Source organism: Triturus cristatus, chromosome 6 (assembly GCF_964204655.1).
Source record: "Triturus cristatus chromosome 6, aTriCri1.1, whole genome shotgun sequence".
NCBI lineage: Eukaryota > Metazoa > Chordata > Amphibia > Caudata > Salamandridae > Triturus > Triturus cristatus.
Genome location: NC_140589.1, coordinates 1081709174 through 1081721848, shown reverse-complemented (window position 1 = coordinate 1081721848; position 12675 = coordinate 1081709174). Strand labels below are relative to the sequence as shown.

The 12675-nt window shown below is 47.1% G+C and overlaps 1 protein-coding gene across 1 annotated transcript in view; it reads left to right on the top strand.

The window, feature by feature from the left end:
- Positions 1–12675, top strand: part of NUP133 (nucleoporin 133) — a 1584091-nt gene that overhangs the window by 141093 nt on the left and 1430323 nt on the right. The window contains exon 4 of the mRNA XM_085611954.1: positions 8647–8754. Within this exon, the coding sequence (XP_085468080.1) occupies positions 8647–8754 (108 nt within the window). The remainder of the gene's footprint in view (positions 1–8646; positions 8755–12675) is intronic.

The following is a 12675-nucleotide window of genomic DNA, read 5'->3' as shown; positions in this document are numbered from 1 at the left end:
TAAGTGGGACTATGTCCACACAGCACTCACAAGTGCTGCCTGAGGTAGTACATTGATGTCCCAGAACACAGGCCTTATATACAGCTTTTTCTGCACTGGTAAGCATGTGGATACAAATGGAAGGTACAGGCCTACACAGGAATAGTTACCGACAAACATGGGTAGATGGGAGATCACTTAGTCAGCAAAGTGGGAGGGGGAGCAGGAGTGCTTATGGCAGCAGTAAGAGATTGACAGTTGAGTCTGAGACCAGGTGTTCTGGCAGCTACAAACTCGTAGCATGCTTATTGCTTTTAGCTGAGTCAGGAGGTCAACTAAAATAGACAGCACAGGCAGGGAAAAAGACGAGCAGCAGAGGATGGGAGAATTACAAAGCCAACAAAATGGATGCCACAACCAAGATAGCTTCAGATTATGCTAACAGAAATGATTCCAGATTTCCACAGTGCGGTGCTTGATGGAAGCATGTGCTACTCAGTGCCTAATCTTTTTTTTTTTTTGGAAACCTTTATTACAGAATGCAATAGATATACAAGTATGGGCCTACAACCTTCAGGCCGGCCGCTAGCAAACCGTGGGATCATAAAACACAGTTATAAAACACAAGCGGCAAGTGGTAAAGGTCCCAGAAGTCGAAGGAAGCGTTTACGGCCACATCGTCCAGACCCCCCAAATGGCGGTTCCATTTTTTAATGAAAAACTACAAACAAACCCACAAGGCAGCAAAACTCCAAGCAGCATTATGTGCTCCCCTCGAGGGGACCCCACCGATCCACAGGAATAGGGGGGGGGGACGGGCCGGGACAGAAACAAAGTGGGCACGATGACACGGAATCAAGGTAACAAGCAGACTAGGGAGACTGGGCCGCTGCCAAGTCAGGCGTCAGTGGCGGGGTACAAATCCCGCCACGATAGGAGTTCCAGGGGCCCCACATTTTCACCCATTTCCCAGGCTTACCTCTCGCCATATACACTACCTTTTCCCGAAACATACACCAATCCATGTTGTCCTTCCATACCGAAACCGTTGGTGGCCTCTGGGAGCCCCACAATTGTGCTATGTCACGCTTGGCCACCATATATCCCAGTGTCACCCACCACGTTTGCGGCACCGTGTAATCAGTCGGTTCCCACACATTCAACAGACATCTCCTAGCCTCGGGAAACAGCGTCACATGCGTGACCGCCTGCAATACCGCATGCACACCACGCCAGAATCGCGCCACCTCCGGACATTCCCACAGAGTTTGGAAGAAGGTCCCTAACAAACCACACCCACGCTTGCACATCCCATCCACGGCATATCCCATACGCATCAGACCCGGCCCCGTAACGTAAACTCTGTGGAGTATTTTGAGCTGGACGAATCGAAGGCGGGCCGGTATGGCCACCTCTTTCGGGGAGGCCACCGCAGATACCCAGTCCTCGTCATCCAGCTCCAATCCATCGGCAACCCATGCCTCACGAAGGCCAGTCAGCAGTCCCGAGCGATCGTTGATGAGCTTTTTATAAATCAATGAGATAGTGCCATCCGGTACATGCCCGTCTAGCACTCTATCTTCCAGAGGGGAGCACTCCGGGATGGACGCCACATCCGGGAATACAGAACACAGCGCGTGACGAACCTGTATATACCGGAAGTACTCCCTGTCCTGCAACTGGAATTCCGTCTGCAGCACATCAAACGTTTTGAATCCCCCCCTCGTCCAGAGATCGCCCACCCTGCTGATGCCAATCGTGTCCCACTTCTCAAAGCCTTTCGTAGTCCACAGGCAGCCCAACCGCTCAGATGCATACAATGGCGTCGCCCGGGTCAACCGATCCTTCCACCCCATCGCCGAGTTCGCCGCGTGCCACACCCGTACCGCGGCCCGCGTAGGACCCGTCAAACGTGCGTCGAGCGATCTAGAGTAGAGCGCACGATTGTAGTCGCCACCCGGCAACAATAATTTGTCCATTTCAAAGGCCGGGTTAAGGGCGGGCCCATAAAGCCCGTGGTTTATCGCAGCCAGCTGGGAGGCCCAGTAATACCGTTTGATGTCTGGGAGGGCGACCCCCCGTCCTACCACGGGAGCGTCAGCTTCGCGAGGGCGATACGCGGCCTCCCATCCCAAAACAGTTGGCGCTGCAGACCCTCCACCTCCCGAAAGTAGCGAGCCGGGACGACATCCATCGTGTTTTGTAGAGCGTATAAGAAACGTGGCAACGACATCATCTTAAACAGCGCCGCACGGCCGAGTGGCGAGAGCGGCAAGCACCTCCAACGCGCCAAATCCTCCTTCAGGCGCTGGAGGGGGGGGGGGGGAGTAGGTTCTGTTTATATCGGGCCGCAGAGTCCAGGGTAATAAAGATACCCAGATACTTAAATCCCTGCGGAGCAACCTGGATAGGACAACCCCGCGGAAGGATAGGAGCCTCCCCTGAGAGGACATATACACAGGATTTAGCCCATTTGATGACTAGGCCGGAGTTGCGGCCAAAGGAACACAATACATCCACTAACACAATTAACGATTCACGCGGGGAAGCAAGGTACAAAAGAATATCGTCCGCGTAAAGGGAGACGCGATCCTCATATTCAGGAGTCCATCGAAGGCCACGAATCGAAGGGTGCCACCGCAGCCACTCCGCCAAGGGCTCCAAGGCGAGCGCAAAGAGGAGCGGCGACAGCGGGCAACCCTGCCGCGTGCCCCTGCCCAACTCAAAAGGAGCCGATACTCTACCATTCACCACCACCCGTGCCAACGGTCCGGAATACAACAATTTCACCCAGCCAATGAATCCCGGGCCAAACCCAAACTTCGCCAGCGTCGCCCAGATATACGGCCACTCGAGCGTGTCGAACGCCATAGTGGCGTCCAAGGACGCCAAAATGGCTGTCAGTGCCTAATCTTAAAGTAATGTAAACTATGTCTCCAAAGTCAATTTCCAGTTTTTGAAATGATTGCAGGTCTTCAGCATTCTATAAGTTCCTTAGCTATTTGCAGTTTGCATTCTGCTAATCTAACTAGGCAGCCCATGCTATGGCAAGGCAGAACTCCAGATTACCGATAATTGGTGTCGGCAGGGAGGGCGTAGTCATGAGGCTGCTTGATGAAGACACCCAGTCTTATGCGTTTGTCGCTGTAGTGACCAGGGAAGAATATACACCCCACAGTCTGTGTTTTGCAGCCAGCCGAGTGACTTTTCTGAAGTGAATGGCGCTATGTGTTGATCCATGTAACATCAATGTTTCTCTGAGACCGACCTATTGCATAGTACAATAATATCTGATTTGTGCTGCCTGGAAATAATTTGAGAGGTTAGGTATACCCATGCGACCCTCTTCTTGAGATAGGAGTGTTTCTTGGCTAATCAGGGCTTTGTACCCTCTATTAATTTCTGGAGTTTGTTGATGAGTCCGTGGGGAGGCGAGGACGTGGTGAGGAGTGGTGGGGTTTGTGGTCAGGGCTACAGCGCCGGGAAACTGCCTCACGTACAGTGTTTGGGGTAGATGCATCAGTTTAAGCAACACAACTAAGGCTTACCAGGACATTCTGCCCAGTTGCCAAGGTTGAAAATCTTTTCAGGCTGTTCTTAGTAAGTCAGCGTAGTTTTAGGAGGCTATTCTATTAGTGGCAGAGAATCTTGATTCCTTGGGATTGGCCCATGTGTATGGAAAGAGTCTCTGCTGAGAATTCATAGTGTCTTGCGGTGTGTTACAGTTCAGTATCTGTGATTTCTTGGTGAAGCTAGACACCTAGCTCAATGCATTCTGGTCACTCGGTAGCGCTGAGAATGTAGGCCCTGGGATTGGACAGTGCCACCAGCACATCATCAACGTAAAGGGACGGTTTATGTTTGAGGCTGCCAATTTCTATCCCAGTAACTAGGGGATTAGAGCTAATAATTTCCCACAGAGGTTCCATGTAAAGCATTTATAAGGTCTGTGATCAGTGGGAATACCTTTCAGATGAGACTAAAAAAAGTTCATCAATCTAACTGACTTTCCAGCTTTCAAGGTATAAATGGAGCAAGGGTCTATTGGAAAGTTGTTTCTCCATTTGAGAGAAATGTCAAGTTCTGTTTTTAACAGTTGGGAATGATGTATTTCTCCATTATTTATTTTTAATGCACCAGGTTTCTCCTTTTATGTCCTTTATAAAAACATAGCCGTTAGGCAGAAGGATGGTAAAAGAAAGGATTCATACAATTGTTATAGTGCTCACTAATGGAAATTTTAGTAAGAGTATAAGAGGGAAACCCATGCCATCCAGCCTGTGAAAACGTATGCTGTAGTGTTTACAGTGTGACTTTAAAGTCAGTGTTGAAGTTAGTGAGTGATGTTGTCAAATGGGATAGAGGATGAGCATGTATTGAGTGGTGCACGATTGTTGTTATTTGAGGGTTGGGTAATCCTTGTTTCGCATGTTGTTTTTTCTGTTTGTTGCAGTATTGATTGTTGAATACTGTTTTATATGCTCCAGAAATATAATAATTCTTCCTCCCTTAAGACAAAAATATTCTCTGCAGCGTAGCTGTCAGTTGTGCAGCAACCTCACTGGCACCTGATCAACAAGGGACCCTCTGCACCTTGATTGTGGATGTTTTTCACTACCCAATAATGATTAGAAGCCTGTTTTCCTGGCTGGCACCAGGACCAACGGCACCCCTGCTCTGCCACTGTTTTTTGTGTACCAATATATCCAGGCGTTCACAAGTGATTCTATGTTTACCACACCCAGCCTCATACTCTATCTTATTTAGGCCTAGAGGTGAACCTTCAGCAAAATGTGCCATATTATTGTATTCTGATGTGAATTGAACTGAAGGGAAAATGGTAGACTTCCTGATTGGCTCTTGTTTTTGAAGAAGATTACCGTGACCGTCACTCACCTCTTAGGCTAACTCAACATGCCCACTGAATGTCCACAGACCTACTGGCCTCACAGTAGCACAAACCATCTGAAAATCCTCTCGTAGAGTCTCGACCTCATTCCACTCAATCATTGAAGGTAGCCTATACCAAGATTTTCTTCTTCCCAAAACTTGATGGGGTGATGATTGTAGCACCAAGCCACAATATCCACACCAATCCAAATAAACTGGCTATCCCTTAGAAACAACTTGAGACACATCTGTTTCCTCAACAGCTCATATCAACAGAGTCCCAAAGCCTCCATTCGCAAAGCACTTACCTGCCCCAGTTATGTATAATGCTACGTATCAGTTAACATGACCTAACAACTGACGGCGTGAGGCATCTCCGCAGAGACTGACATAATCCAGATGGGATAGTGTAGGGCTGCAGTGTTTCCCCTGTCTCTGGCATCCTCCAGCTACAGTGAATTTGGATTGAAGAGGGAGTATGGACCGCAGCAGGAGAGAATTTGGAGTGAGTTTGCATTATAGTCATTATAGTCATTCTGGAGAATGGACTACTGCTGGGCTGAATCTGGAGTGAGGTTGTATTATGAATTGGTCCTCAGCTGAAGTGCATCTTAATGAGTCTGGCGTATCGGCCAATTCCATATTGTGGTCTGCTTGTAGGCTCAATCCAAAGCAATTGTGTTGAGACCGTAGCGGGTTTGAAGTACGGATCGCAGGTGGAGTGCATCCGAAGTGAGTCTGGAGTTATGGGCTCATTCCAGAGTGAGTCTGGAGTATGGGCCTCTACTGGGATGAATCTGAAGCATTCCGGTTTCACCGCAGGAATGTGCTGGGGTCAGAGCAGTGTTGCTGTCTCAGTCCAAATGATCTTTATTGAATTTTCTTAGGATACAATATGGTAATATAAGCTGCAATAATATACAGACCATCTGTCAAATGTTATTTTGATTAACAGAACAACAATTTCCTGACCGGTCCCCTACCCCACTGTACTGGTGCTCCTTCACATAACAAATAGAAAGGGATAATCTGTTGTGGATGGATCATGAGGCCATATTAGGGAGAACGGCAACTGGCCCTAGGATCTTACACTTTTCCTCTGTGTTGGCGCTATTGTGAACACTAGGAGCGTTTCACCCATTATTCCACTGCAGGGGCATCGTCCGGGGGTTCCTTTAAATCAGATAGCATGGCCGCTCATGCCCTTAGATCATCTTCAAGTTTGTCATCTCTGCAGATGTGTTTCATGCGGATCGCCTCCACAGTTGCTCATTCAGTTGAATATTTAATTCAGTGGCCCTATTTGCGTCTCACTATCGCTTCCCAGGTGGATGTCAGTTTGGGGCAGGACCAAAGCATGTGTATAAATGTTGCCTCTGTCCCCCCCACAGCATGGGCAGCTATCGTAATTGGTTTGTAATGATTTAAATCTGACATTGGAGCTAACCATCTTGACACCCACATGTACTTTGGTCCAGTCCTTCGTATTCATTGGGTCATCCTGTGCTTCCTCTCATTTAGTTTGAATTCGCAGTGTCTCAGTTGGGATGTCAACATGCGGGGCCTTCTAAATGATGGAAATCAATTTGCATCCCCTTGCCATACCAAACAGCCTCACCAGTGTTTCAGAGGGGCATGGTGCATCCGGGAATGACAACCAGCGGTCAGGAGTGGTGGGCAAGATCTTTGCGTATTGTAGATATTGGCCCCTTACTAGTGCGAAGGAGTCAATAGCGTCATTCCGTGAGGTAAAACGTCTGGCTTGATAGAGGTCTCCCATGATGTTACAGCCCCCATCTTTGCATCTCCGGGTGGACATGGAATCCACTATTATTAAAAAGGGGTGCAGACAACATAATGGCATGTCTGAGGCATATGGCACCCTGCACAATACTTGCTTGACTGTTCCCTCCCACAAGTCACAGATCAAGCATATCGGGGGGGGCAAAGGATCCTTGCACCCCTCATCATGAGGAGGGGTAGAGTTGTATCTCCGTATACACCATGAAAGAGTTTCTTCTCCCACTTGTCCTCTGGATCCAGCCTGAGGACTGAATGCTGTAACTGCACGGCCATATAATACAGTTCCAACTGGGGGACCTCGAGACCCACCTGCCCCCAGGTTCATTTAAGAGTTGAGAGGTCAACCCGTTTCTGTTTATTAGCCCATAGTAGCTTCACCATTAGGCTGTCTAGGATTTTGAAGTAGTGCTGGGAATTTGGGTAAAGAGTTCCCTGGAGGACCTACAGGCATCTAGAAAGCACAATAATTCTGGTGATAGCGACCTTACCCATTAAGGAGAAGGGTAGGTCTCTCCATAAACAAATCGAGGATCGCAGTCCTTTGATTACCCTCACAAGATTGAGATCCAGAAAGGTTTGGGCTGTATGGGCTGACTTATACCCCAAGTACTTCACAACCTCCGCCTCCCATGGGAGTCCTGTCCTAGGAAGCACCTCAAACGGGATATCTGCCATGACCCCCAGTGGAAAGAGGGTGGATTTTGTGGAATTCACATGGAAGCTTGACAAGTCACCAAATTCCCCCATCCCATTCACATTGCAATGTTTTGCCGAGGGGGTCAGTATCGTCCAGGTACAGTGGAAATTTCCCAGGAGGCAGATATTTGTTTCCTACACCTGCCCCCAGACTTAGTGGTGGGAAGAAGAGCAAGAAGTGGGACTTGACCCCAGGGTAGCATAGGGTCCACCTTACATCACTACAGTGTTCACACAAATCTGAAACAACCTCACAGAGGGTGGAGGACAGGGGAAGATGGTATTTTCCCAGATATAAATGTATCTTAAATGGGGTAGAAATTAATGTCTCCACAAGAGCATTTACTACACATAAGAGACCCAGAATCTGCACTGGTTTAGGGGAGGGAGGGAATTCGCGGAATTCCTGGCTGTGATTTCAGTGTTTTTTGCCAAGTTTATCGCTGCTGACATCACGGTTCACAATCCATTTATTTTATTTATTTATTAGTATCTTTATATAGCATAAACTAGGTCATGCGGGGTGTCATTGCATCTGCACTGTGCTTAGGAAGCACACGTACAACATCACAAGATAGGGGGTCTTTAGTATGCAAGTAAATCACCAGTTGTGAAATATTACAATACATTAATTTTACTGACCGCATCACTTAGTAAGACCAGTTGAGTAAAAGATATTTTCTTTTTCTAATTCTCATTTCAATTTTGTGGTGTAACTTCTACTAATGATCTGTTGCAAAATATGCCCAGTATTTTGTCAGAAGGCCATTTAACACTGCTAGGTTATGCAAGCATTTTGGTTAAAAAAGCTTTTGCATTGCATGGTTCTATATTACCTGAAGGCAGGTCTGAGAGTTACAAAAAGGTTTCAGTTTTTGATATCTGGGACACTTATTAAATATTTCAGACAGAACAACGATGGTCCGCCTTGCAGAGAATTAACATTGGAAGTTATTAAATGGGTACTAGTATCTTTTTTTTCATTTTGAAGTCGAAATTTCTTAACAGGACTCTTGTATTTCTGATACACTGAATGGATTCATTGACCTCTGAATTTGTTTGGTCTTTGCTGGAACATTTACTGAAGACTTCAGTTGTGTACCTCTGCGTTATATTTTGTTAAAAATCCAGAAATGTGTAGGTTGATAGAACCATAAAGATTCTCCAAATGAAGTATGTTGTAAATTTCTACATTTTTTTTATTGTACTTTTTTTCTACCTTGTTGACAGAAAATACATGTTCTGTGCATAACTCATTGCTCTGCATTCTGTATTTAGCTTATGGTGTGCAAAGAACTGCAGTTGCCTCCAAGTGAATTCCCAGGAAGTGCTGATTTGGTGTCCATTTCATGTCGTGCTTCATCAGGAGAAAGTTCATCTATACAGGTAATACTGTGATTGGTAAATATATCCACACTGCAAATAATATTGAATTCTAGAGCATATAGATCTCTTAAAGATGGCCATAAATGGCTTCCAAACAAATTGCCGTTAGAATGCTGTTTGTGTGCTTGCTCTGTTTTCAGGGCAACATGTTTTCCTTGGTGTAAGTTTCTGCTAAGAATAGTTATGTGCATTAGATCAGCTCATTCAGTAGCAGCAAACCATGCGTACGGGATCTCTGCAAACGCCCCTAACGCGTACTCCCTCACTTGTTAGACCTGATATGTAACTCTTTTCCAGCCCCCGCTGCAGATATGTTTGTCTATGACTGCCCAACCCCTTTCAAATATGAGAGAGATATGCTGGTTACACCACAAATTCAGCCCGCTCATGCTACATGGTACTGACTCATAGGGGGGAGTGAAGGGAACAATTCTCAGTTTGATTTTCAGTTTGTGTAATTGTCATGTCTAGATCTCATGAATGTATAGTGCAACGACTGAAGAGGCGACCTACATGACTCGCTGTGATGAGGTACTACAGTGTATACAAACCTAATCAAATCTGTTTACAAAACAAATTCAAGTTAACCCCTTTGCTGCTAGGCCTCCCCCCCCCCCCCTCACCGCACCGTGCTAAGCCTTTTTTGGGCTATTTGGGGCAGTTCGTGCTCAGGCACCTGTAACTTTTTGACCATATAAATTATCCACGCCAAATTTGCGTCCTTTTCTTCCAACATCATGGGGATTCTAAAGGTACCCAGGGTTTGTGGATTCCCCTGGAGGGGTCCCAGAAATTAGCCAAAATACAGAACTTTTTTTGGGGGGGGGGGGGGAGAATGTGAAAAACGGGCTGCAATTGAAAGCGTCGGGGTTTTTCTCTGCAAATGGTATCAAAAAAGGGTTTGTGGGGCTGAAATCGCCTTTTTCTCAGCTTTTAGGGAATGACAGACTTTTGTCAGAAAACCAACATTTTTTACACAGTTTTGGAATTTTTCTGGGACATAGCCTATTTTTGCTATTTTCTGTGCTTTCAACCTCCTTCCAGTTAATGGTAGAAATGGTGTGGAAGCCTGTCGCGGGTACTTGGGCCTCCCACACAAGTGAGGCACCATTTTTACCGGGAGACCTGGGGGAACACTGGGTGATGGGAAATTTGTGTGAGTCTGGTTATGCCACAACTTTCACACACAAAAATGTGTGAAAAAAGTGATTTGTTTAAGCTAAAATTGAGGTTTGCAGGGGATTGTGGGTAAGGAAACGTTGGGGGATCCACGCAAGCCATACCTCCCTGGAAGCCGCTGGGTGTTTAGTTTTCAGAAATGTGTGGGTTTGGTAGGTTTCCTGTGGTAATGTGTTCTTATTATGCTTCTGACTAAGAATGTAGTGAGCTCATGGAGCAAGTGTTCTATATTCTTGTACCAAGATTCTCATGCTGTCAGTTGCTCCAGAGACCCTTCTTGTATGGATGTGAATCCTTATTAAACTAGAAGTTCCCTGTAAATCTTGCGTGACTCTTCACTACAAGATTGGCGACGACCGGGATTGTTTTACCTTCAAACGAGCAAGAAGGGGCCAGAGGATGAAGCGGTGTAATACTTCAAAGGATTTCAATCAGTGAAGTATTGAATTGGGCATTTCGAACTTTCATTGATCCACGCGACGTGCGAGGTGAGAAACTAATTCACTCTTAGCTGCCCCGCTTTAAGGAGAAACAACTCAGCATTACTTCGCGGTGTGCGAAGTATTTGTGAAAAGGGAGCCGCTGCGTTGCCATGGTGCGCGGCGAAGCGAGTCTTTTGAATCAGTGACAAGTGACGGTGGTTTTTTTTAGACCCTGCGCGATAACTGAGACTTGGCTGTGTTTCGTTTTGGTTCCTTCACAAAGTGTGAGCCTTTAACACTCGTACTACTGGAACTATCCTTGAAAGGAGAGCGGTGTTGATTGCGACATTTAGAACGTCTACATCATCGCGCGTGCATCTCGCGCATTCAACTTCTACTCGCAGCTGTCAAGTCAAAGACTTCCAACACGCTCGCAATCTATTATTATTTTTGAGCCATTAGGAATTTTGAAAACGAGATAAGATAGGAAGACGCTCACCTCTGCTTCTTCTCCGCTGTGCTCTCGCCTCGTCTGGGCAGATAATAGAGCTTGAAACAGCTTGTGCTTGCTCCTTGACTGCAGCACTCCCAGTGGTGCATTTAAATATTGCAAATTGGTTTTATTTGAATTCTCCTGTGACGTGCACACATTTGTCCTGTGAAAAAGGATTTTTAACCCTTTGCACGTACATTATCTATGGTTTAAAGCACACAACTTTTCATTCTGCAGGATTTTTGGATGGTTTTTTTTGTTGATTAGTAACATTTGTTTTATATTACACTGGTGTTTGTCATCTCAGCGATTTGCACGCTTGGTACCGCAAGTTGATTTTAACCAAATTTTTTCACTTAACTTGGGACCAACATGCAAAACATAGCAGCACCAGCTTCTTTCCTGCAAGATCCTGGTGATCCTCCTCTAGAGTGGAAACTTTGGATTCGCTCATTTAAAGCTTATTTAGTAGCTATTGATGCTACCAAATTCAAACCAGACAGAAAAAAAGGGTTAATGTATTACCACCTTGGTGTTGAGGGGCAAAATGTCTTTGACCATCTTCCTGATTATGATGGTTCAGATGAAGATATTGATGAATTTCATGCAGCTATCGCTCAACTTGACAAGTATTTTGCGAAATCAAAGAATTTGGTTGTTCACAGGTTCAAGTTTCTTACCAGAGTACAGAAACCTTCGGAGAGTATGGATTCTTATGTGACTGCCCTGAAAGTACTAGCTTCAACATGTGAATTTGAAGAATTTACGTCTCAATTGATTAGAGATCAACTTGTGGCTAGATGCAGTTCGAAAAAGATACAAGAACGATTGCTCACAGGGTGAGCTTCCGCAACGCAATTCTGGGCACTCCCGACCATAGGAGGGCCCTCTGCGCCGCCTCCACCGCGGCAAAATATGAGGCAGGCACCGGATCCGGGTGGTTTTGGAGCGCATACAGAAACCTAGGGAGGGCCATCATTTTAAAGAGGGCCGCGCGGCCCAGCAGCGACAGCGGCAGCCGGTGCCACAAGGCTGAGTCGCGCTGGAACCGCTGCAGCGGCGGCATGAGGTTCCTATCAAACCGGAGGGCAGTGTCCAGCGTGACAAACACCCCGAGGTATCTAAAGCCCTCCACCGCAATTGCCAGCGGACAGGTGTCAGGCAGCCTGGGGGGTCACCGTGCAGTACATAAAGGACGGATTTCGCCCAATTGATACAAAACCCAGAATTCTTCCCGAAGCTGGCAAAAAGATCCATCACCGCCAGTATGGATCGTCGCGGGTGGGAAAGATAAAGGAGGATATCATCCGCATAGAGGGATATTCTGTCTTCCCATCCGTCCGCCCACCGTAGCCCCGTGATGCATCTGTCTTGTCGGATCCACGAAGCCAGCGGCTCAAGAGAAAGCGCGAAGAGGAGAGGGGAGAGCGGGCACCCCTGCCTGGTGCCCCTCTCCAGACCAAACACCTCAGACACCCTGCCGTTAACCACTACCTGCGCCAGTGGCTCCGTGTATAGAAGGCGAACCCAGGCCATGAAGCGCAGCCCAAAGCCCATCTTTCGGAGTACTACGTGCCAACACGGAGGTTGAGCGCCGTGTTACGATGGGGCATGAAGCCAGATTGGTCCGGGTGGACCAGCGTGGGGAGGACTGGGCGGAGCCTGTTCGCGAGGGTCTTGGCAAGTATTTTCGGCTCTGCGTTCAGCAGGGAGATCGGCCTATACGAGGAGCAGGCATCCCTGGGCCTCCCCTCCTTGGGTATGGCCACTATGGTGGCCACGCGCTGGTCACGCGGCAGTATCCCCACCTGTGCGCTTTCCTCGAAC